The sequence below is a fragment of the Nomascus leucogenys genome, chromosome 17 (genome assembly GCF_006542625.1).
Source record: "Nomascus leucogenys isolate Asia chromosome 17, Asia_NLE_v1, whole genome shotgun sequence".
NCBI classification, from domain to species: Eukaryota; Metazoa; Chordata; class Mammalia; order Primates; family Hylobatidae; genus Nomascus; species Nomascus leucogenys.
Window position 1 is genome coordinate 11578809 of NC_044397.1, and position 25907 is coordinate 11604715.

At 34.4% G+C, this 25907-nt stretch overlaps 1 protein-coding gene and 1 long non-coding RNA gene across 6 annotated transcripts in view; one reads left to right on the forward strand and one right to left on the reverse strand.

Moving 5' to 3' along the window:
- Positions 1-25907, forward strand: part of SCN9A (sodium voltage-gated channel alpha subunit 9) — a 181877-nt gene that overhangs the window by 109145 nt on the left and 46825 nt on the right. For all 5 annotated transcript variants that reach the window (XM_030795760.1, XM_030795759.1, XM_030795763.1 and 2 more), the window contains exons 18-19: positions 13204-13324; positions 22778-22932. In XM_030795760.1, coding sequence (XP_030651620.1) covers positions 13204-13324; positions 22778-22932 — 276 coding nt within the window. The remainder of the gene's footprint in view (positions 1-13203; positions 13325-22777; positions 22933-25907) is intronic.
- Positions 1-25907, reverse strand: part of LOC105737726 — a 241937-nt gene that overhangs the window by 35514 nt on the left and 180516 nt on the right. The window contains exons 4-6 of the long non-coding RNA XR_004026351.1: positions 17140-17221; positions 16030-16071; positions 13177-13255 (exon numbers count right to left, since the gene is read on the reverse strand). This is a non-coding gene — a long non-coding RNA (uncharacterized LOC105737726). The remainder of the gene's footprint in view (positions 1-13176; positions 13256-16029; positions 16072-17139; positions 17222-25907) is intronic.

A 25907-nucleotide genomic window follows, 5' to 3' on the forward strand; every position in this document is an offset into this window, starting at 1 on the left:
ATGTAAATTAGTACCACCATTATGGAAAGTAATATGGGGTTCTTTAAAAAATTAAAAATAGAATTTTCATATGATCCAGCAGTCCCAATACTAGGTAAATATCCAGATGAAATGAAATCAGTATGTTGAAGAGATACAGTAAATATAGAATACTGTACTCCTATATGTTTATTGCTGCACTGTTCACAATACCCGTTATCATATTAACCTAAATGATCGTAAATAGATAAATGCATAAAGAAAATGTACATAAGAAACATTGAATACCATTCAGCCATAAGAAATAATGAAATCCTGTTATTTGTGGCAACATGAATGAACCTGGAGGACATTATGTTAAGTGAAATCAGCCAGGCACAGAAAGTCAAATATCTCACACATATGTGGAATCTAAAGGGTTGTCATAGAAGTAGATAGTAGAATAGTGGTTATCTGAGGATGGGAGGCTTGGAGGAGCGAGGTATGGGGAAAGATTGGTCAATAGGTACAAAGCTACAGTGAGATAGAAAGAATAAGTTCTGGTGTTCTGTTGAATAGTTGGATGACTAGAGTTAACTATAATGTGTTGTATATTTCAAAACAGCTAGAAGTTTTTAAATGGTCTCCTCACAAAGAAATGGCAAATGTTCAAAGCTATGGATCTGCTAGTTACCCTATTTGATAATTACATCATTATGTATACATGTATCAAACTATCACATGTACCCCATAAATATGTACAATTATTATGTGTCAAAAATAATTTTTAAAATAAGTGATGCTAACTTAATCCCTAGCTTACTTGGATTCAGGTTTCTGAGATATTATTTTCTTTATTCAGGGGCTATGGGTATATTTCCCCTTTTGCTTGTTCAAGAACCTGCATTTTGAGCAAGGGGAAAAAACATCACTGACCTTTGATATCTCTCCCTCTCTTCTCCCTACCCAAAAACCCTCTCTTATGACCTAGCATCCTGGTTTCTCAATATAGTTCATGGAGAGTTTTCAGTGCTCTCCTAGTATAAGTTTTCAGGTTGGCAGATTTCCTCACCCTGATAGACAGTTAAAAATATACTCCAGAAGCAAATTAAAATATTTTACAGTAAAACCTCTTATCAGAAAATAACCAAAGAGATGAGTTCAAACAAACGGTTTAGTCAAATATCTTAAACAGTTCTGAGGAAACAAATGGAAGTAGAACAATAGCACTTCTCTGAAGATACAGTCAGTGTCAGAATCAAGAAAGACACACTGTTATCTCAAAGGTACCCATGAGAATAATACTCTTTTCACTGTTTCTAAGAATGCAGGCACTGAACCGATGGCTCTTCTTAGAGTCAGCCTTCTCCTGAAGTGCAGTGAAGCCCTCCAAGCACACTCCAAACATTAACAACACTACACAGGCTTTTTAACCATTGGCAGTGAAGTGCTTCCTCATCATAAACCTTAAAGGAAGCATGAAATGCACCCATTCATCAATAAATATTTATTGCACCTTACTATGTGCTAAGAATTGCTGAGGGAAAAAAGATCATGTTCTCACACAGCTGCAATAATTTAATATCTGGATTAACTTGAAAGTTAAAATATAAGGCCTCAGGGTCTACATATATAAGATTGTGAGCCGATCCCAGGATGTATTAGTTTCTTACGGCTGTTGTAACAAATTAGCAAAACTCGGTGGCTTACAACAACAGAAATTTATTCCTTTGACAGTTCTGGAGGGTAGAAGTCTGAAATCAAGGTCTGAGCAAGGCCATGATTTCTCTAAAGGCTCTAGTAAGTATCCCCCTTTGCTGCTTTCTAATTTTGGAGGTTGTTGGCAATCCTTGCAGCTTGCAGCTGCATCATCCCAATCTCTGGCCCGGTACCCACAGAGTTTTTCTCCCTCTATGTCTGTCTTTTCTTCTTAAAAGGACCCCAGTTATGTTGGATTTGGACCCACACAATGACCTCATTCATCTTAATTGTGTCTGCAATTTTTTTATGGAAATATGGTTTGTGACCATATTTCCAAATAAGATCACATTCAAACATGCCAGGGTTAGGACTTCAACATAACTTTTGGAGGATTACAATTCAACCCATAACAAAGAATTTTGACTTAGAAGACTGGATGGTTATTGATGCGATTAAGAATACACTGATGGACGAGAGAATTGAGGAGGTAGGGGAAATACAGAGTTTAATTTGGTGGCATCATAAATTTGAACTACTTGCAGTACAGGCAGTGGACCTGAACAGGAGGTATATGGAAAGATAAATCTTAAGGAAAGAAGAAAAGTCAGAGTTGTAGATAGGTTGGGATTTTGTATGTTAACTTTTATTAATCACAGGATTGTGTAGGGAGTCATTCCCCTGGGAAACCAATCCTGAGAGAGAAATCTGTTTGTCTAAGATTTACTGAGAAGTGTTTTTAGGAATGAAACGTAACATCTGTAAAAAGTGAGGCATGCAAAATTATTGGGCTCAGAGAGAAGTTGAACTGTTACAATTGCAACAGAGATTTTGGCTGATCCTATTGGCATCTCTGATGCTGGGACGACCCTCTGGAGTAGTTCTAAAACAAAGCTAGAGAGTCAGGCCTTTCTTCTCCACACCATTCATTGGATGCAGTCTCTTCCTTTACCCTTCCAGAGGAGAAGGGTATAACTTTGGGGGAAGCACCTCCCTTCTGCCACGATAAGGCCCAAAGAGGGATTCAGATGTAAGCCTTCAGCATCCAACACTTTTGGCAGCTGGTGAAAGCCTTGCTGAGGTAACTATTAGGTTCTTAGTGCTACTAAGACTTATCCAGCTCTCCCTGGCTTGTTGATGAAATTGGCAAGTGACTCAGAAATATCACTAAAGTCCAGATCATTGCCTTTAAAGCATCTCCTTTGTCATGACTTATTATGTTATTACAAAAAAGTATTAAATCAATTTGGCATAATTTTTTCTACACATCACTTTGCTCTCTTTGAAACTTTGTGTTCTCTCAGGACAATGTATTAAGTAGAATTGATTTATTATTATATTATCTTTCACATTAAAGCTGTATTAAGGGCTAGGGAGTACACTTACTGCCACACCAAGGTACACATGTTAAGATCTTAATTATTTGAATAAACCTATTTTACTTAAGGGTACATGGGTAATCCCCATTTTTTTTGTATTATGTTATTTTTGGCTATTTACAAGTCAGGACTCTGTTTAACTGCATGCAACAGAGACGTAACTACATCAGCATAACTGGATACAGCATTTTATTTTCATATTGACTCTGTTTAACTGCATGCAACAGAGACTTAACTACATTGGCATAACTGGATAGAACATTCTGTTTTCATATTTTAAAACATCCACAGATCAGCAGTCCACATGGCCTCCATGTCCTAGGCTCCATCTCTTCTCCCTTCTGCCAGTCTTCACATGTGTTTTTTCTTCTATATTAATGCCTATGATTAAAGGTGACTGTTCCACCTACAGCTTTATATCCAATACCCATGTAGGAAAGAGAAAGAAATAGAAAGAAGCAGAAGTAATGACTGTCCCACTTGTCTGAGGAAAGGCAAAACTTTCCCAGAGATCCTTACCCAACTTTGGCTTATGTCTTATTGGCAAGAACAGTGTGACATGGCCACCCCTAACAACAAGGTAGCCTGGCTGAGGAAGGACATTTATCTGGACATATTGCTACCCTGAATAAAATCTGGATTCTCTTAGTAAGATACCTTGGAAGGTATTAACAAGGTCAGACATGCTTCTCCAATATTACTACTGCTAGTAATTATTATTATTCCTTTATGAAAATGTCAAAAGAATTGAAGGATGGTAATTTTCTATTTTAAGAGATGCAGTTACTAGGCATAATTTGGAATAATATGCATCAATTGTAATGTTATACTTTGAAACATATCATATAAAATTACCAAGAAACAAAAGTTAATTTTTATTGAAATAGAAAATATATATGAAAATAAGAATATATCAAGTTAAATAATAAAAAACTAAATATCCAACCATTTTTAATCTGCAAAAACTACAAATCTCTTGTGGCTCAACATAATACAAAGGCATAAGTAAAATATAAACTTTATTCTACCTGTATAATCTTATTTCTTAATTACATAAATATTATGTTACTGAACACAGATATTTTATTCATTTATTTGTGCATAGTAGAGAACACATTAAAATTTTCTATGACTGTCTGCTCAGAATTATAATAGGCATAGAGTTTTTCTCTCCTAAATTACACTCATGAAATATTTTTGGCCTCCTATAAATATTGAGTCCCCCAAAAACCACACTAAAAACTTCATGTACTTCAAAGGTAAAGGGTGATTGATCATTGACAACAAAAAGTATACAGTCTAATACCTTGCACCTTAGGTAAATACACAAAAAATTATAACACAGAACAAAGCAAAGCACAATCCGTAACAGGACACTAAACTAGTCCATTGAGGATGCATTGAGTAAGGGGCTATATCTGGCCGACTTCACATGAAAGGAGGTGGCACTTAGACCAGACCTTACACTATGGAGAGAATTTCACTGGGCAGATGTGGTACAGAAGGAAATCTCAGGCAGAGGAACAAGCATTCATATTGTTCACCTGATTCACTCATTCATTCGTCTATCCACCCATTCATCTATTCAGTGTTCAGTTTACAAAGTCATTATCTTTGGAGAGACTTAAATATGCTTATTATTATGAAATGTAGTCATTTTGTTGAGCTGATAAAAAGTTGTTTCAATATTTGCCGTTCCCAAAGTTAAATATTTAATGTCCTTTTACTATGTGGTAGTTTTAATTACATTGTTATCAAGACTTTCTCTCTTTAGATTTTTAATCAAAGTTTCAGATTTACGTTCTGCTTATTACTGCACTTTAGAAAATATAATGATCTTTTAAAAATGCATTTTACCTTGAAAGATTTAGGGATTAGTTACAGTTATGCTGTTGGGTAAAATTGGCATTTGATTCTATTTTTTATGCATAGATTTTTTTAAAAGCACTCTTCTGTAGAATTGCACTTAGACCATTTCTTTTTTTCAGGTTGTTTCCAAAGAATTTGAAAAATCTTTCCATCTTCATTGGATTTGTTTACATGCCTAAAAACAATGAAATATTTGTCTGACATATTCAAATCAATGTGTCTTACTCTTTATATTTTGATGAATTTGGGAACTTCACTTTTTCGCAATGCTGTTTAAAATGTCAAAATTAATTAAGAATAAAAGTCAATCAAGAAATGCTAATTTTAGAATATGCTTTTTAAAGCTGCATACTCTTACTCCCACCTCACCCCCTATACTGAGAATCACTTATATTTAAATGTTGCTTGCATTTAAGGAAAAATAGAATGCAAAACATTGCATTAGCACATTATAGTATTTAAATACAATTTTTAAACAGTAGAATTATATAACTGTTTGTTTTTAAGTCTCTGTTGAATGACATTTAATCTTACTACTGTGATTCAAATATATTGCTTAACGTTGAGTATATAGCATATACTTTCAAATATGTAACTAATTTCTACTTACAGGTATATGACTTTAAACATTTTAAAACACAGTTGACTAAATTCTTTCCTCATGCTGCATTTCTAAAATTCAGTACCTAACCTTCTTCTCACAGGGGTAAAATCAAACTGGATCAATCAAGGATGCAGCTCTGTGCTTTTAACCAGGCAGAGACATATGTCACCACTTTTACCCAGGTTACCTAAAAAAATCATACATACGATATTTTTTCAATGTCTTGCATGCTGTTCAGCTACAAAATCTTTCTGCCTGACCCACATAGAAACATATAGTTGTTCAATAGATAAAGTGACATCACAACATGTCACCAGGCAATTTGATTATTTTTTTGTGATTCTCTTGATGACTTCTTTGATATAACCTTCATGTGCTTAAGTGATTTCAAGTGCATGATCTGTAGATTTTTATTGAATTGATTATAAAGGTAAAATGCAGAATGTAACAGTAGCCATTGAAGCAACATTTAATTTGAAAGCCTCTATCAACTTCCCTTCCTGATTTAATCTACATAAAAATATAGAGAGATGTATATCACATTAAATTGTCACATTTAAATTAAGTAGATCAAAACTCTAAAAAATTGTGGAAGAAATGTTTCTGGCATAAATATAAAATCTCAGAGCAGGAAAAGATCATTGTAATTCTAGCTGTGTATTTATGGATAAGCAAATTGAGACTCATGCTTTCTTAGTACACATCTAGAAAGTTGGGGTCAGAGCCAAAGTACCCTGCTTCTAGTATAAACTTTGAATACATTTTGAAATGGTTTTATGCACTGTTATGGGACTTTATTTTTTTAAATCAACTCAGCAATTAACATTTGATTTTATTTGCTCCTATATAAAATGCATCAGTTAAAAGTTGATAGGCCTTGCCTATGAATGAATAAGTGATGTGTTCAAAATGTTTAATTTTATTCCAGAAGTAATATTACTCATTGATAAGAATAAGTTTCTGATTATATACATCATCAGATCAGTCTCTAGAAACTAAGAGGTTTAGATAGAGCATATTATAAATCCTATCTATCAATAACACATGGAACACTTTTACTGAAATTAGATACAGATTAATATGTATTGCCTTATTGAATATTTCTAAAATGTATTAAAAATACATAGTAAGATATATTTTAATTTTAGCATACTTTGTTGAATGACTGAACTTTAATAGTTCTGGGATGGGGGCAGGAATCTCTGCCAATAAGAATCTTGACTCCTTTTTATAATCTAGTTCATATTTTGAATTTCTCTGTCATTGTTGAGATGTTTGTATTATTGTTATCTATTGTGCAATGATGAAAGCAAATTATCCTGAAATTGACACACCCTAGGGATAATATTGCTAACAGTTTCAAATGAAAAATTAGTTATTTTAGTGTTCCAGTTTATTCGAAGATAATTTTAAAGGTGGCCTAAGTAAAATATATATTTTTCTGTTTCAAATTTGGTGGGGATTTAGAGGCAATATTCTCATAGAAAACTATTTTATTCCAGAATATGATGAATTTTCTTCAACTAGAGCCTAAATAAGGATGCATATACACCCAATATTATCTATATAGGTATAGATAAAACATAATTTTTGAGAAAGCTATTTCTAGAAATATATATACATGCATAGACATATAAACATATGCATATATATGTTTTGAATTCATAAATTATTATTACTTTTTTACCAAGCTATTAGAAAGATGAGGTACATGTTAATGAATGGCCATCCTCTTAATCAAGAAAAAAACTGAATATTCAGTCAAGAATGACTTGAAATATGGCACTTTAGCAAAAGCTGCCTACATAAAGGATATAGTTATTTTATCCATGTAAAATTTCTATTTACATTATATTTTCAATATTAGAAATCCACGTTTAAAAAGCTAGTAATTATTCCATTCATTAAAATTCACTTTTCCTTGCCCTCCTTCATTGTGGGTAGTATTAGTGGTTAACAGAAATGATTCAGGTATCTAGGTAGCTTACGTTGTGTTTGTCATTCTTGTTTGTTTTAAAATTATAGATAATATTTACGAAGCTTGAGTCTGAGTATCTACACTTTGCCTTTATGTTTGCTAAGGTTCCAATCCTTCTTTACCTATTTGTTGCATTTTTTTAAGCTGGCATAAATAGCAAAATTGTTTAAATGTTTGCTTCTAAAGATTTTAAGACACTCTGACTTGACCCACTGTATTCCAGCTGCTTTCTCTGCAAACAGTATAGCAGTTCTGTGACAGAGCACAGAGAGAGCCCTTGAATATCAATGGCCACTTTACACTCCTAGCTCTTACTAGTAAACGCTTCTGTTCTTTTCATTAGAAAGATGCTTCAAGATGATACTATAGGACCTGGCTGAGAAATCTGTAGCCAGTCCAGCCTTCTTATATGGCCAACTGTTGGTGCTTTTATATGATTTCTTTATATTCATATCTTATCATTTAGTCACATAAGTTTTCATGTTATTGGACAGAAAGTGCCCTAGGTAGAAGATTCTGAGAAAAGAAGAGCTCTCCGTGAAATCATTGGTTTTATTTTGACTTTCTCTGGTGGTGGCTGACATTTGACCTCATTATTTCACCAGCAGAATACTACATACCATGTTGACCTTGTGATGGAACTGTGTGTTTCATGCTGAATGAGTAGCTCTCCCTCCCAGAGCCTACACAGTATTTCTCTGCTAGCAATAGACAAGAGAAAAATAGGAAAGGAAAAAAATGGTTTTCTTGCCCTTTTTTTAAAAAAAGAGCTAAAGTTTTAGTTGTCCATAATTAGAATGTGAGCCCAGAATTTATTGCAACTAGTTAATAAACTGACAATTTTCTGCTAAATTAGTGGAAGTAATATGAAAACTTAGATTACAGAAGAAAATACAGGTGAGTTTTCCACTGATCAATAATATCTGGAGTATTTTTAAATTATTTCCATTTTTTCCTGAAATTCCTGAGCTTCAGTGATTTTTTAACTTGAGGCATTACCTTTTAAAAAGAATCTTGAGAAATTTCATATCAAAAAAAAGATTGTAGAGACCTCGAGGGGCTGAGAAATCTAAATCATGTTAAGAAATGTGATTACACTTAACATGAAAAGCACAAATAGTAGTATCAATAATATTAATGACCTCCAATTTTAAAAACTCTATAAGAGGATAATGTTCACATTTCTCCAAAAGGAAAAAATAAAGGCCCTGAATGATTGCAAAAGAGAAGAAAGGTTATTTTGGTTCTACACCAGAAGAGAGTATTTAAACTTCTAGTTGTCCTGTAACATAATGGGAAACTTGGAAAATATTGGACTCTCATGCCACATAGTAACTATGTGTGGAATTCTTCTCAAAGGGTCCTTTGATCCTTTAATTGAACTTTACTATTTTACTCCTTAATGATTCAAGAACACAATTATAGATATTGACTGTAAAACTACGTAGTTAAAAGATGGATAATAGTAACTTGAAACTAATTTTTATTTTATTTTATTTTATTATTATACTTTAAGTTTTAGGGTACATGTACACAATGTGCAGGTTTATTACAAATGTATCCATGTGCCATGTTGGTTTGCTGCACCCATTAACTCGTCATTTAGCATTAGGTATATCTCCTAATGCTATCCCTCCCTCCTTCCCCCACCCCACAACAGTCCCCAGAGTGTGATGTTCCCCTTCCTGTGTCCATGTGTTCTCATTGTTCAATTCCCTTTTAAAATGTCTTTCTTGCTTATTAACAGATAATGGAGCTTAGTTTACCACTAATGTCTGCCATAATTTTTTTTCTCTTTTATACCCATCTCCTCCTTTTGATTTGCTTCTCTCAACTTTCTTACTGTCTTTTGTGAGTATTTTAAGGTTCAGGTGAAATAACGATTCTAGGCTCTGCTCCTTAAAGAATATCTTTTTTTGTTGTGTGAAGCAAACAGTTTATAGTATGTACTTTACATGTAACATTTTTCAATTCTTTTCAGCATCAATCATTCTCTTTGAGTAAGGTTTTTGTTGAGTTCTGTGTTTTGTACAGTGCTGCTATGTGTTTGATAGTTTCTTCTTTTGAGCGTTAGATTATCAAGTCATTAGACATTCCTACCTCACACCTCTTGGAACAATAAATAACTAACTAGCATTAACCACCATCCATGATAGCATGAAATAGGCTTACATCGTTAATGTTTATCTTAGGAAATGCCAGTGATAAATTTGTAAGTGAACAGCTTAGGACATGTTCTAATATGATACATATATTTTTAACATAATTTCTACTCAAGCAGTGTAGTAGAAAACACAGCTTCAAGGCAATCAAAGGGAAAACCATGAAGAATAATAAAGCTTTTAATTTGGACATATTTTCAGTAATTGAAAAGGAGCATCTTAAATAGCTACATAAGTTTACAATCAAGATAAGGATTGTTTCACAGCTATAGTGTTGTATACATGCACACTGAAAAATATGGAAAGATCTCTCTCTCTCTCTTTCTCTCTCTTTTGATTACCTCAAGGGGGTTGAATCAAGGAGATAGTGGAGGGAACTTTTATTTTGCACTGTAAATACTATTATACATTTAAAATGTTTGAGTCAACTATATCACTTTCATAAGTTTAAAAAGACACTTTTAGAAAGCACTTACAGTCAATATCATATTATGCAATAAAAAGGGAGGAATGCTAATTATGGTACACTTCTGATTCCTAATGCTAGTGAGTCCACCTTCTTGATCCTATGCTTATATTTATATTTATTTTATTTATAAGTAGACTGCCAATGATAAAAAGTTGATATTTCCATTTTATTAGAAATCAAATCCATGTGAAAATTACATAAGGTCCTATTTATAGTAGCAAAAGAAATTTTTTTCATACTAAAGCATTTATTTCACTTCTCTAATATAGTATAGTCATTCTTTCATTTCCAAAATTACATGGAAAACTAAACAACAGATGATTGAGTTTAAAGAAATGAAGATAATATAGAAATTAATCATATAAAATAATACAAATAATTGATATGATCTTCCTTGTATAGTAAAAAACATATATTCAAAGTACTTAAATATAGTGATGCCTACTGTGAGAATTCAATATATTTCACCGCAGGAAAAAAGAACTTTATTATATATATCAGCCTTTCTATATAAAGTTATTCTCTTAGAACTCTGCTAAAGAAGCTTATACTGTAGCAAGTATAGATTTCAAAGGCTGAATTGATTAGAACTGTCTATATTGCTAAAGCACGCATATAAATATTTAATTTTATATACAGTATTGAAATAGTTACTGTTTGAATACTTAATGCATTCCCAAGAAAACATTGAATGTCTAAGAATCTATTAGCCATAATAATTTGGCTGTAAATACAAATTAATTAATAATAGTTCATGTTAAATATTTTGATAATTTCTGCCCCATTGAACAATAATATTGAATAACTTTAATTTATGATGTAAAATTCTGTGCCAAGCTGAACTGACCATTAAAAAAACATAAAACCTGCATATGAAAAAAAAGTTTCAATGACAAGATACACTATATAAAATCACCTGAATTTTTACTTGCTCATAATCTAATTTGGCATAAATCTTTGTTAATGCTCTCTTAAACGGTGAGAAAAACAATTATTGATGTTTGAAGATGCTTTCGTGAATTAGCTTAAGTCAGAATTCTGCAAATAAGAATCATTTTATTTAAAAGCTGTTACCAGCTCAGAGAAAAACCATTATAACTATTTCCTATTGTTAATATTGTGTGTAATAGCAAGTGGGTGCTTTGTATTCTTTCTATCAGCAATTCCTCCCACTGCTTTACCTCAAAACCCAGGCCAATAATTCTTTTTTCAGAAATGAAGGGCCTGGTCTTAACTTCACAGAGTAAAAGGGCCTTGTCTTTCACTTCTCTGGTGATAATTCACGTGCAGCCAAGAGGTCAAGAATTGAAGCCATTAAAACTGTAGTCTTCTAAATGTGGTACTTTGGATTTTGTGGCAATTGGCACAAAATACATATTAGTAATTATAAGTTTATCCAACATTGTTTCCTGGATTAATCTATATTTTAAAACATATATTTTAAAACTCATTCTGTAGTTTATATTTTAAAGCCTATTCTATAGTTTTATAGAATATTCAGTTATAATTAATTTCTATTTTCTTATTTTATATTAAACTAATTTAGATGAATTCAATCAGTTTAAATAACCTGTTTTTGAGTGAAATTTTATACTGATACTTTCATAACTCATACTGTTATCAAACTCCTGGACCTGGTGGGAATAATGCCTCTAGGTCAACATAGATTAGAGGAGTTCTCTTAATAGGTTGTTCATAATTATTTACTCCAGTTATAAGAAAGACATTGCCTGCTTACATCATTCCTTATGTACAATACTTTATCCATGCCATTTTTATGATGTTGTATACTAGGTGATAATAATAGCATTGAGAATTTAATGTGGTACCCATCAAGAATACTTCTAGCTTCCAAGTCAATCTCTAAAAATCAAACCTTTAGATTGGACCTATCATATTAATACAAATTCATAGATTGAAAATCAATTTATCTGAAATAAGTATTTTATTATTTTTAGCACTTGCACTTGCTTGAACTACTCTAAAAAAGATAAAGTTGTAACTTAATAAGAGAATTGTGTTGTAGTAACTAGTAGCTTTCAATATTCACATGTCATTTAGCAAATGAGAATGAAAAATTAACTCTTCCATTGATATGCTGCTTTACTCCTTTATAAAACAATATTTGGGAAATTTGACAGAGTTTTGCTACAATTGCTGTATGTATTTTTTGTAAAGATTTCTTCCTGTGTGTGTGCGTATGTGTAAACATCATGGTTACTCATAAAACTCTGGGTGGGAAAAACCTATTTGCGTTATGATCAGTTATATGATCATAATGACAATGAATTCATTACTCCATGTGTAAGTCTGCCATGTTTAATTTTCTTCAGTCTTTGTTTCAGAGTTTGCATGTGGTGCTTACTTTAGTAGCCACTTTCTTGACATTATAAATAATACTGTTTGATCTTTTCTACTATATACTAAAATGTTATATACAAAATGGGTGGTGTTGGTATGGTCATTGGCATTTTGATTTCAAAACCATATTTGATTTTGTGGTCTTGATCAAAGAACTTCTATCTATATCATCCTGCTACATATATTTAAATCCAAGAGATAATAAAAAATACATTTGGACTTTATCTTGCACTCATCTTTTTTAAAAATTTTAACTATCAATAAGTTTTTTGCCAACTATTTGATCTGAGCTTTCAGTTATCAGGCATTAGTAATTTGACACTTGTATTATATTGCAAATAGGGTATAGTTTGTCCGCAGATAATGATTGTCAGTGTCCATAAATTTATATTAAAAATTTAAAAAATAAGATGTGGCCAATACTTTCCAAAAGTGATAGTTAACATCAATATATTACCTTATCTAATTTTGGCCACATACTTGTTAGTATAATAAACATAATAAAGTTTATTATTTTACAGGATGGTGTAGATAGAAAGATCAAGTATAGATACATTTAAGGTTACTTGGCCTCAATATGTGTTTATACATTTTTTATGGCCATCATACTATTAATCTTTTTTTCATAATACTTTGCATGAGTCTGATTATTAAATAAAGCTTCAATACCGGATTTGAATGAACTCTAAATGAACTACCTGGTGGGGTGGTGAATTCCTTTCTAGAGATTAAACCGGTCAAGCTCCTCAGAGTGCAGCACAGTTGATAACCCTTTGCCTGGAGAAGGAGAAGAAGCAGAGGCTGAACCTATGAATTCCGACGAGCCAGAGGCCTGTTTCACAGATGGTAAGACAAAAATTGAGACCTTGGTTAGCATTCCTTTATTAGTGTTTTGGGGTTTGTTTTAATGCTTAATACTTACCAGAGGTTGTTGGTAAGTCAGAAGACTCCATTCCATGCTGATTCAGGTATAGCTGTATGATGATTAAGGACAAGTCACTAGAGCTCTCTAAGCTTCAGTTTCCCCATCTATGGCACTTGACTAACAATAATTTCCTATCACTGTATGTTAGACTGTAAGCATGCTACTACTTCTTATTTTAGAGCCTTAATTCGTATTCCCAGATCAATGGAACCACCAGAACATAAGTTAATGAAATAGTTTGTACTTTTGTCCTTTTAATCAGAAATGGAATCTACTCACTAACTCTCAGAAAACCGTTTGAGGCCGGGCGCGGTGGCTCACGCTTGTAATCCCAGCACTTTGGGAGGCCGAGGCGGGCGGATCACGAGGTCAGGAGATCGAGACTACGGTGAAACCCCGTCTCTACTAAAAATGCAAAAAATTAGCCGGGCGTGGTGGCGGGCGCCTGTAGTCCCAGCTACTCGGAGAGGCTGAGGCAGGAGAATGGCGTGAACCCGGGAGGCGGAGCTTGCAGTGAGCCGAGATTGCGCCACTGCACTCCAGCCTGGGCGACAGAGTGAGACTCCGTCTCAAATAAAAAAAAAAAAAAAAAAAAAAAGAAAACCGTTTGATACTGTTGAACCACGGTCTTTCTCAAAATTATTCCTTTCCTTAGCTTCAGAGGCCGTAGTCTACCTTTGGTCTTCTATTTATCTTAGAGTTCTGAGTTCCTCTCTCTATTTCTTTAATGAGTATTCTTTCTGCACATCCTGTGAACAATGATTTCTCCCCACATGTTCAATCTTCAGTTATCTTTTCTTATTCTGAAGCTCTGAGGTGTTTCATGCATGCCTGTGGCTTGAAAAGCCATTTCTGTGCTATTGACTCTTAACATCAATGTCTTTACCCCTGACCTCACTCTTGAGTCCCAGATCTGCTTACAGTTCCCCATTGGTCATCACCATCTGTTGTTTTTAAAACATTCCCCAAGTTTAATAAGTTTTTTTTGAAAAGCAAAAAAAAAACAACAACAAAAAAACAAAACTTTAGTATGGTTTACAGCTTCCTCCAGTCTTTATTAGTAACTTAATGATCTATTTTACCCTCAAGCTAAAGACTTTGAGAGACCCTTAAAGTTTTCCTTGCTAGTCACAAGTTCATCAGGAACTCTGAAGATAGGGCCCAAGCCCTCAAGAGGATTTGCATGCACACTAAAATGTGAGAATCCTTGGCCTCTAGGGTAAAGTCTGAAGTCCTTAACTTGACATGTAAAGTTCTTTACATTTGGCCTTAGTCTCTTGTTTTTTAACAGTACCTCCTTCTACTCCTGTATGCTTTCTAATATGCTGAATTTCTTACTACTTCTGGAATTTGCCAGGGATAATGCAGTATTGTCTGAACAAGTATTGTATCATCTAGGTAAAAATACAAGCCCAGAGTAGGGCTGCGATGTAATACAATAATACAAAGTTCAAACTTTGGAGCCTGATAAACATATGTTCTAATTTGCCTACTTATTATCTGCCTGTGAGAACTTGTGCACAATTTAAAATCTTGTTCTTCAGATACCTCATCTGTAAAATGGGGATATCCGCATCCACATCACAGAGATGCTAAGAGGATCAAATAAGATACTGATTATAAACTTACTAGCACAGTGCCTATCTTCCTTCTTCTACTTTTCTTGTTCTTCAAGGATTCTGTTAACAATCTTATACAGAAGCTATGATAGCACAGATGCTAATGACTTAACTAGTAATGTGCTTACCCTCAGCATTAGTATTTTTTGAAAAATCATTGACTTGCTTTCAGTCTCCAAGATTTTCTCAACTAGTCTCTTATAACACTCATGCATTAAGCAAAATGATTGGAAAATAAAGACATCAGCAAACTACAATGAGTGCATGGATTTCCTTTAAATACACACTAAATATCATTTTATGTAAGGAGCAAAGGTGTATGACATCTAGTCAATATAAATTTTGTGCTTGCTGAAATTAGTGCTATAAGCAAATGCAGATTTTCCTTTAAAAGTGTCCATGTTACAGGGATTTAAGAATTTCATCAACATGTATGGCCTGCTCCTCAAGACATTTATTAGCAGTATGTAGACGAAAATTTGTACTGATGCTACCAAGATTTTCCCTATTCATTTTATGAATGATCATGACTTAAAATTCTAGGATAACTAGAAAGAAGTTGGGCTTATCAATCAACTTAAAGTTTCAAACCAAAAAATGACTTCAAAAAACTTAAACTCTTACAGAAGGTATTAATACTATGCTATTTCAGACTGTAGGTGCTGTTATAATAAGATATAACACAAAGTTTTTTTTAATCCTGTAAACATCAATGAAAATACTTTTGTGAATACTCTGAGATTATTCATTTCTTCCAAATTGAGGCCAGTATAGAAGAAATATTATGGAAACACATTTTCCAATGAACCTGGGCTTGGACCATGGAAATTTACTGAGGGAGCATATATCTCTGAGTCACATCCCTTTTATGTGCTCCAGCAGAGACTTCATACAGTCTCTGGATCTGTAGCCTAGTAAATTCACTGAAGCAGCCAATTTGTTTAACCTTTCAACCATGTATTCACATAATCATTCTTTATTCCAGTAAACAAATAATTATTAAATACCTGTGTGCCAGGTCCAGTTCCAGGCACTGGAGGGAGACGGAGCTGTGAACAAAACAATGCCCCTTGCTGAAGAAACATACCAAGATGTAGCAGGTCAGATAAGTGAAAAGTGCTATGGAGAAGGTATATGGAAGAGAGGAATACCAAGAGTGAGGGGGAAGAACTTACTAGCACGTAAATATGCTGTGAATGAATGATTGGTCAGAGAAAGCCTGCCTATAAAGGTGACGTTTCTTCTGTGACATAAAGAAAATTGAAGGGGGCCATGCAAATATATGGAGGAAAAGTATTTTAGGCAGAGTAATGAAGGCACATGCCCCAAGGTGAGGATATGCATAACGTTTGGGAAAAACCAACGGGCCAATATAGATGGAGAATAATGAGAGATGGGAAGAATATTAAAAGTTAAGGTCAGAGGCTGGGTGAAGTGGCTCACACCTATAATTCCAGTACTTTGGGAGGCTGAGGTGGGCAATCACTTGAGGCCAGGAGTTCAAGACCAGCCTGGCCAACATAGAAAAACCCCATTTTTACTGAAAATGAAAAAAAAAAGAATTGATCTTGGTGGTACATGCCTATAATCCCAGGGAGGCTGAGGCACGAGAATTACTTGAATCCAGGAAGCAGAGGTTGCAGTGAGCCAAGATTGTGTCACTGCACTCCAGCCTGGACGACAGAGGAAGACTGTCTCCAACAAACAAACAAACAAACAAATAAAACAGATGACATTATTTTTAAAAAGTGTAGATCAGAGATGTAGTAGAGGCCAGATTATAAGACATTTGAAGAACATTATAAGGATGTGATTTTAAAATCTCACAATGTGCAATCTTAAGAGTGGAACGGTGAATAGCAATGGCAGAAGCTGGGAGATTTCTTGGAGTTTCTGCATAAATCCAGGTGAGAGGTGATGGGAGCTTAGACTAGTATGGTAGAGTTTTGTATAGTGATGAGGGTGTGACATGCTGAGCATATTTTGAAGTTGGAGCTGAAGGGATTTGTTGATGGATTGAACATGGGGTGCTTAAAAACTGGAAATGCATAGTTTCCACATGAAGACTGAGAAGCATGGGCTTGTCAGAATGAAGAATCATGAACATGTTTACTTACAAGTTGGTAATTGGTCTACAAGAGCTGAGCTAGAATCAATGCCAGTTCAGAGCAATGTTTCACCTCCAGAGATCTCTGTTATCTGAAAGGTAACAGAGTAAATTAAAGGAAGTGTGAAAAACAATTAATCCTAGTAGCATGTTTTTACTGAAGACAAATGTTAAAATGATTTTGTTGTTCATAGTCTCACATTTGTTGATTCATTTCAGCTTCATAATGATCACTTTACTAAGGTATTTCATTGATTGCATCTGGTTCCTCTTATTCACCTTTTCTCTCCCTCTTATGCAAGGTTGTTCTTTAGCTCCATGTCTATTACTTTGTATTTGAAGACTTCAGACTGCTTCCTTATATCTTGCCCTGTTCTTTACTATCCTTAGTTCTACATGACTTGGCAACCTATATAATTATGAACATGACATGACTGTTTGGGTCTGTGTGGTTTTATATTGTGCTGCTTTTAGATTATCAAATTAGTAAATTACATAATCAGGATTAGAGTTAGCGAAAAATAACCTTTTTCACAAGGTCAAGAGATTGAGACCATCCTGGCCAACATGGTGAAACCCCGTCTCTACTAAAAATACAAAAATTAGCTGGGCCTGGTGGTGAGCGCCTGTAGTCCCAGCTACTCAAGAGGCTGAGGCAGGAGAATCACTTGAACCCAGGAGGCGGAGGTTGCAGTGAGCTGAGATCGTGCCACTGCACTCCAGCCTGGCAACAAAGTGAAACTCTGTCTCAAAAAATAGTAATGATAATAATAGTAATGTATTTTTCTGTTCACTTGGTAGGAGGAGCCAAATCATCTTCCTTTCAAAATGTTTTGTATTCACCCACTTCCTATAAAATAACTAATAATTAATTCTAACTTTAGTAACACAATAACCAACTCCATTGTGACTTTTATTTTTTCTTTCTTTTGCAAAGATAATGTTAACAAATATTTGTTTTAGTTACATTAGATGTTAAGAAATGGTGGAAAAAGCTTGTTTTCATAATCAATTTTTACATTAATTATATTGATCATGCTGCTATAGTTTTTAATGAATAGTCTGTCTTTGAAGTGGTCAATGGTTTCTTTTTTCTTTTTTCTTTTTCCTTTTTTTTTTTTTTTTTGAGAGCTTTGGTTTAACATGATGAAACTCAGCATAGACTTTATGTAATGCACCATGAGAGCACATTAGTGAAACCACCCAAAAGAAATAGCATTTACTCACTGGGACCCATTAAAATGTTTGAGAGATTCTCTGTTATGTTTACATTTAATTAATAGTCCTTTTAAAGAGCAGGTGTGATAACATTGCTAACCAGCTTGGTTGGAAATCTCTTGGGATATACTTTTGCACAAAAACCAGACAGGCACTCCATCACTCTTGCCTCAAAATAAGAGAAAGAAACTCTCTGAGGTGTGATAAACCCTGAGGGCAATATTTATGAAACTTCATTTCAGATTGAAAGATTACTAACTTTTCTAATTAGGATTTTTAGTGTTTGTCTTTCCTCAATCATAAGAATAATGTTTCCCTTCAATTTTAAGATTGACAAAAGTAAATCCCAGAGAGCAAAATCTTCGTAACCAAAGAGATAATTTTCTTATCCATTAATTTGCCCCAAGAAAGATAAATTCTTTCTTATATGTGATCATTGTTTTTAAGTTTAAGACAAATTCTAAAGCACTAAGTTAATATTAAAAAATTCACCTCATTTTTTTCACTCTCTCTGGTATTTTTATTTGCCCTGAAAAAGATTAACTTAGAGTTAATTTTTGACCCTACCCTTTTACTCTCTTTTTATATCATTTTATTGAATGTTCTCTCTTAACTAAATGCATTTAGATAATAGTTATTTAAGTACAGGATGATAAATAATTTCAGATCTGAGATCATGTTCACTGTAATTAACATTGTATAAATGAAGCTCTATGTAGATTTTCCATTCACCTTGTTTTTTTTTTCTTTTTCATCCAATGTTTATGTAAAGTGTAGAATTCACAGAGATGCAACCTTTCAAATTATGACTAACTGCTTAGAAGATTATGTAACTCTTTTTGGGGAATCAAGTCTTTTAAAAATGAACTATAAATGACCTATTAAGCCAAGTAGAGGACTATGATGAGTGCTATAAGCACAAAGAGCAAGCATTACATACTCAGTTTGAGTCTTCTGGTAACTTAGAAACTTCCAGAGAGAAAGAACAGGAACATATAAAATATACATGATAACAAAAACACCAGAGACATAGAGGGAGAGGGAAACACCTTGTTTGCTGTATTTCTATAGAGCTGGAAATTAAAGTGCTGGAAAATAACCTCATATCAACTGGATCAATGCACTAATTAGACTTCAGAAACATGAAAAGATCCATTACAAAACATTATCTACCAGGTGCATCTTGTCAAGAAGTTTCTAGTTTTGTTGTTTTAGAACATACAACTTATGATTATCTGAAGTTGTTACTTGAAAGGCTCAATACTTGTTAATGAATTATATTGTTTTACAGAAAAGGAAATCAATCTTTTAGAAATATCTAAAATTCGAACTTCTGAAACAGGTATCAAAAAAGTGCTGCCCATTCTTACTTTCCCACCTCCTGCCTTCATCTAAAATGAGGTTTTTCATCTAAAATTTTATGAGGAAGAATTCATCGTAGTTACTTTTTAAAGAGTCTCTCTTTTCTTCGGGGTAATGCTAGTTGCTTTAATAAACTTTAAATTGATTAAAATTTTTCAATGTTTCAATCATTCTCTTTCTGGGCCTCTTATGTTCATAGTTCTGTTGATCACATCTTGTAAAACTTTTTACTCTTTGGTTTCTCTTTTACTGCACCCTCTTGGTTCTTCTTGTTCATCTCTCATTTCATCTACTTCAAAGTTTTCTCCTCTACCTGTCCTAGTGATGTGCAGGTAAATATTTTTATAAACTGGTTCTCCAAGGAAAATAAAAAATGTGTACTTATATCATTTACTATAAATTTTACTGATATTAAGGATATATGACACACAATTTACAAATAATAAAATATTACAACTTTTTATTGAACATTCTGTATATCAAATTGTTTCTCAAAGAATGCTTTTTTTGAACTTTGCCAAACTTTTGCACGTATAGGCAACCTATTTTTGCAGCTAATAAGCAATTATAGTTTTAACATGAAGATTGCTTGGTATTTATGTTAATCAGTGAAATAAAAAAGAAATGAAGAAGCTATATGTCAGAACTTTACTCATTCATCAGTGATGTAAGCAATTATTTGCAAATCAAAAAACAGAATTTCAATAATGAAAGGATTTTTTAAAATTTTTGTGCTATTCAGTGTAATGACTACAAACACAATACACCTTGACTGTTTATCTGTTTTATTAGCATTTCCTCCATCACCTTCTTAATTCTACTCTAGAAAATCAAGAAGCTCTATTTGTAGTGCTTGGAGATATTTGTAGTGTAAAGATTCCCACCATCATTGATTTCTAACTACTGATGTGAAGTTGCTAAATGCGGAGTTAAGAAGAGATTCACAGTAGCTCAACAGTGTGACATACTTCCACCATCCAGATAGAATAGGCCAGATAGAATAGACCAGCATGCAGAAAGAAGAGTTGCACAGTAGTCCAATAGTATAGCATATTACTACTGTCCAGAGAGAATAATCCAGAGAGAATAGACCACCGTCCAGAAAGAAGAGATGCACAATAGCCCAACAGTATGTCATACTTCTGCCGTTCAAACAGAATAGACAAATATTGCCCAAAGAGCATAAATAATAATAAAATACAGTAAAATAACTAGGAAGTGATATGTCTTACCTTTCCTTAAAGTAAGTTATAGAATTCTAAGTTTATGTAGTCAAATATTTAATAATGGCTGCTTTTAACAACAGACTAGCGGGAATTTCTGACAGTTTAACAATGAGAATTGGTGTGGTCTGCTTTCAGCACACCATTGAATTCTCTCCCTTAATACTGTTGTTTCAGAATGTTTCGGAGCTGGCCCTTTTTCCGCCTCACCCTAAATACTCTTTTTGTATGGCCTCAAAAACTGTTCTGACTTCAGCAGATACATCTATGCTAATTATTACTAAGTATTCTTTTCTAGACAGGTTTTTCTCATTTCAGGTTCCCACCCCCGTTTTTAAAATCTATAGGATATCTGTATTTAAACATTTCACGGGCATCTCAGAATCATTACCTGCCAAGTCAGCCCCTCCTCCTGTGGTTTTCAATTCACTGCTAACATCCACCTGGTAGTCCTGGGCTCCTTCCTTTCTCCTACATTCGGTATCCAATCAATCACCAAATCCTGCTGATTTTATCTGCCAAATATGTCTTGAATCTGTTACAACTTTAGTTCCTAACTAATCTTTCCCTCCAGACAGGGATACTGGACCAGAATCCAAATGATTTTCTTGGTATGAAACTTTCTTTACCCCTACTCCTCTCTATTCACCTCTTCCAACTTATCCTCCACGTACTGTGGAGACATCTATTTACATTGCAATTTGCATATCTCGTTCCCTGCCTATAACCCTTTACTTACTCCTCAACCTATATAGGATATAAGCCAAACTCCCTAAAGTAAAGGCCAATGCTTTCCATAATCTGACCAATTTTTCTAAGCTCATCTCTCACCCTTGCCTCTTGTGTACATTCTGCTTGCACCACAATTCTACACTGGTTTAAATTTCTATGCGTAACAATTTTTGCTGCCCTCTTGGCCTGGAATTCCACCCAAACTCTTTTTTACTGATATTTTGATTCAACCCAGGCTCCATCTCTTCTAGGAAGCCTCTACTGATCTTTCTCAAGAAATAAGCCAGGTGAGATTGATTTCTTCCATGCTATCAAAATGAACCCTGACTATCTGTCACTTTAGTTGCCGTATCTTGTTATAGTCATTTATTTCTGTTTTTATCTACCTAACCAAAACCTAACATAAATTCCCTGAGGAAAGGAAATCATGTACAGAGGTGAATACATAGAAGATATATAACAAGGGTTTGATGGACAAAAGAATGAGTTAATGAATGAATAAACCTAACCATTTTTAAGTACAATTTTCCATTTTTTGTAGCAGTATATTTTAAACATGAAATTTTAAAGTCAGATTTGTTTTTAACTTATAATACTTGAAACAGTTTCATCTGGATCTTCTAATCAAGATGAGTTTCTTTTGAACTTAATTTCAGGACTCCACTAATTTTCTCAATATTGTTTAGAAAGGTGTATTTCAGAGGGTTTTTATCATAGAGGAGTGGAAGTATCTAAAAGTATAGACTAGAAAAATTTATCTGTCAGAAAAGAATACCCTTAAATTCATTTTATCTTCAGATTTTCATTCATTCATTCACACATCAAGTGAAAGTGGTTTAAAGACTGTGGAGGAGACTGAAGAGAAATTGGGGATTACAGAAGACAAGAATACATTGTAAGCTAAAACTAACTAACAAGTATTAACAAAACATCATGCAAAGTTAGAAGATGAAGGAAGGCAGCATACAAATTAAATCTATCTGAAACGCAAGTATAGGTGTTGAAATTATTTGGTTGAGGGAGTATCACAGAAAACAGTTTGCATTAAATAATGTATTAAAAATTTTATTTATTCTGAATATCAAGATTTAACATGCATGTCTTTCTTGTCAGGTTGTGTACAGAGGTTCTCATGCTGCCAAGTTAACATAGAGTCAGGGAAAGGAAAAATCTGGTGGAACATCAGGAAAACCTGCTACAAGATTGTTGAACACAGTTGGTTTGAAAGCTTCATCGTCCTCATGATCCTGCTCAGCAGTGGTGCCCTGGTAAATGATCTGACACCTAAGTCAATATATTGATTAAGTCAATATTCTTTAAAATGAGCTAAAAGACAAAAATATCATGGCAAGTTGTTTTACCTAGAATTATTCCCTATGATTAGTGCCAATGACAAAATTTTACTTGAGCTCAGTAAATAGTTACTGAGCACTCCTACATGCATTATCCTTGCTGCCCTGATGCCGTTGTCCAAAGGACCACCCGGATGGCTATAATAGAAAAGAGAATTTTACTGGCAATATCAGTTTGCAAAACAGGGAGAGAGTCTCTGGCGTAAACTGAAAGCACTTTCTCTGTAGAACAAAGAGAGAAGGTTAGAGGTTTTATTAAAATGGGAAAATGTTACGTATTGCTCTTTGAGAAAGTTCATTGGCCCTAGTAAGGATCTGGGGAGCTGGTAAGCTCCAACTGGTGAGCAACAGTGGTTGGCACAATTAGTCCTAGAGTGTAACAGGTTTCCTCAGAAGCTATGGATAAAACTAATTTCAAGTTACAACAAGCAGCTTCAACAGTCAGTCTTGCAGAGAATTACAATTCTTGGAGTAATGTTTTGTACCCTGAGAGCTTTTCCCCCTGCCTTCTTGACTCTTATTGACTGTTAGTTGCGTAGGACAAGAATGACCCAATTTGTATGATCAACTTTCACAATGCAAAGATAAATGAGATCCAGGTACTGTTTATTCTTAAGGAGCTAAGAGCAATGGAGAAGAAGAATACAAATGAGTAACTGTAGAGCTTGGATGTGTTTGTAAGTGAAGTGTAAATGTGACAAAGTTCTGTAGCAAGGAGAACAACTGTCTGCTTGCAATTTCAGAAACGTAAATGGTGCTTTTCAGGGTCTAGAAAGACGAATAGGAATTTTCTAGTTAGGCAAGGCAGGCTGAGGGGAACAAGTGTACAATGGTAAGGAGGCATAAAACAGCATCAGATGTTCAGGAAATGAAAAACTGCTGAACTGCAAGTGTGGTGGGAAGCAGAACAAGTACAGGTGGCCAGAGATACTATGAGAAAGCAAGGTCAGCTGGCGAAGCATCTTGTGTGTTATAAAAAGGGAAAACAGATGATAGTTTTAGGATAAAAGTAGGACGAGTTTCTCATTCTTGTACACACACAAGCAGCTTCCATGAGAGTTGAAAGAGATCTAGTAGAATTACAAGCTTCCTGAACCTTTTTCTTGTCATTTTTTCCTGCTGACGCTGACAGAGATGAGCCATTAGAAGCCATTAGGAGCCCAGATCTAACTAGATATACCACTAGAAGTTTCATTATACTAAAAATAGAATACTCAAGAACTTTTAACTTGCCTCATAGACAGTCTTCATGAATTTGGACTTTGATTTTACTGTACTTATATGCTAATAAGTTGACCTGATACTGTTTCGTGGATGCTGGCAGAAGATATGAGATGCTTGGGTCAGCGATAACGGACTTTATTATTTATGCATGGAAAGTAGCATGAGTTTCAACATGTTTCTGTTGATTCCCCCTTTACCCAGGTCTCATGGGGGCATTATATGAGCCTGAATGAGTGTGTACACATATAGTGGATTGATGTCACAGCTGAGGAACACTGAGCTTAGGGAACACATCCTTTTATACCAAGCAACATAAGCAACCCTGCTCTTTGTCCCAGAGACCCTACCTCATGTCTCAAGGTTGCTCACTGCAAACACAACCCTGAGGAGTGTCCTAGGTAAGGAGCAGGCAGAGCCTGGCATTCTTGGCACACTCCCCAACAACCTGCAGGGACCCACTGTGGCTTTCCTTTCCTAACAAGTCTCAACTCTCAGAAACAGAAAATGTGATCAGAAAAGCTCTATTTTCCTTATCTGGAGTCGTCCAAGTAGAAATCTTGATAGTGTCTACCATACAATGTATTCCTAGTAACTAAGGAAGTTTATCCCATGCTTACTCACATATGTGACTGAGAATTTCAGAGAGGAGATTACAAAAAAATTAAAGAAAAGTTTGGAGTAATTCCTCATTCAAAATGTCTAAAACAGAGGAAGACATTTGGGGAGGGCATTCTCAAAACTGTATTTTAAATAAATCATATGAGGAAGTAAAGGGAAAGATATTTCAAGAAGCTGGTGTTTGTACTTAGAGAGGTTGCCAATTAAACTAGATTTTTTAAAAGTATAGCAAATCCCCATGACACATGTTTACCTATGTAAGAAACCTTCACATGTACCCTCAAACCTAAAAGTTAAAAAGAAGTAATAGTTCTCATTTAGCTTATATTCATTGTGTTTCAGAATCTTCTTTTAGATTTTCTCATTTAATTTTCAAACAACCCTGCGAGATTATGATATTTTGCTTATTTTACCAATGATGAAGCTGGGTACAGTTTCAAAAGTTGCTTAATGTACCAAAGCTAGTAAATGAAAGAGCTATCACTGAATTGACATCTAAAGTCAAAGTCACCATATCTTTTCACTGTGTTGTGGCTTCTCAGAAAGAAGAGTATACACAAAATGGAAATGAATGAGTGGTAACTGAATTTAGTAACAGTAAAGTGTAAGTCCTAAATCAGATAGAGCTCACATAAGGTCATTCTTGCCTCCTTGCTCCTACATCTACAAAATTGGTTCTGGAAGCTAGAACCCCTGTGGGCTGAATTCTAATTCCTGCTCTGGGACCAGTCAGAGAGAGGTTCTCATCATCAAGACTTCCTGTGGCTCTGCTCTGACCCTCTACACCAGTTCTAGAAATAGGCTTCTTTTTCCTTGTGACTAAGCCCCTTCCTTGTCTTTGTATTTCAAGGACTGAGTCATTGCCATAGTTTCGGTTTAGATGGCTTGCCTGATTCCTCCAGAACTTGGGGGCGGAGTGGCAGGGAGGAAAATCCTGAGGGCTAGAAGCCTCCCTCTGCACTTCAATTCCATTGAATTTCAGAACCTCTGCCAACTGCTGGGACCTTCTTTTTGCATCTTAGTAGGTCCGTTCAGTCTTTCTGCCCCAA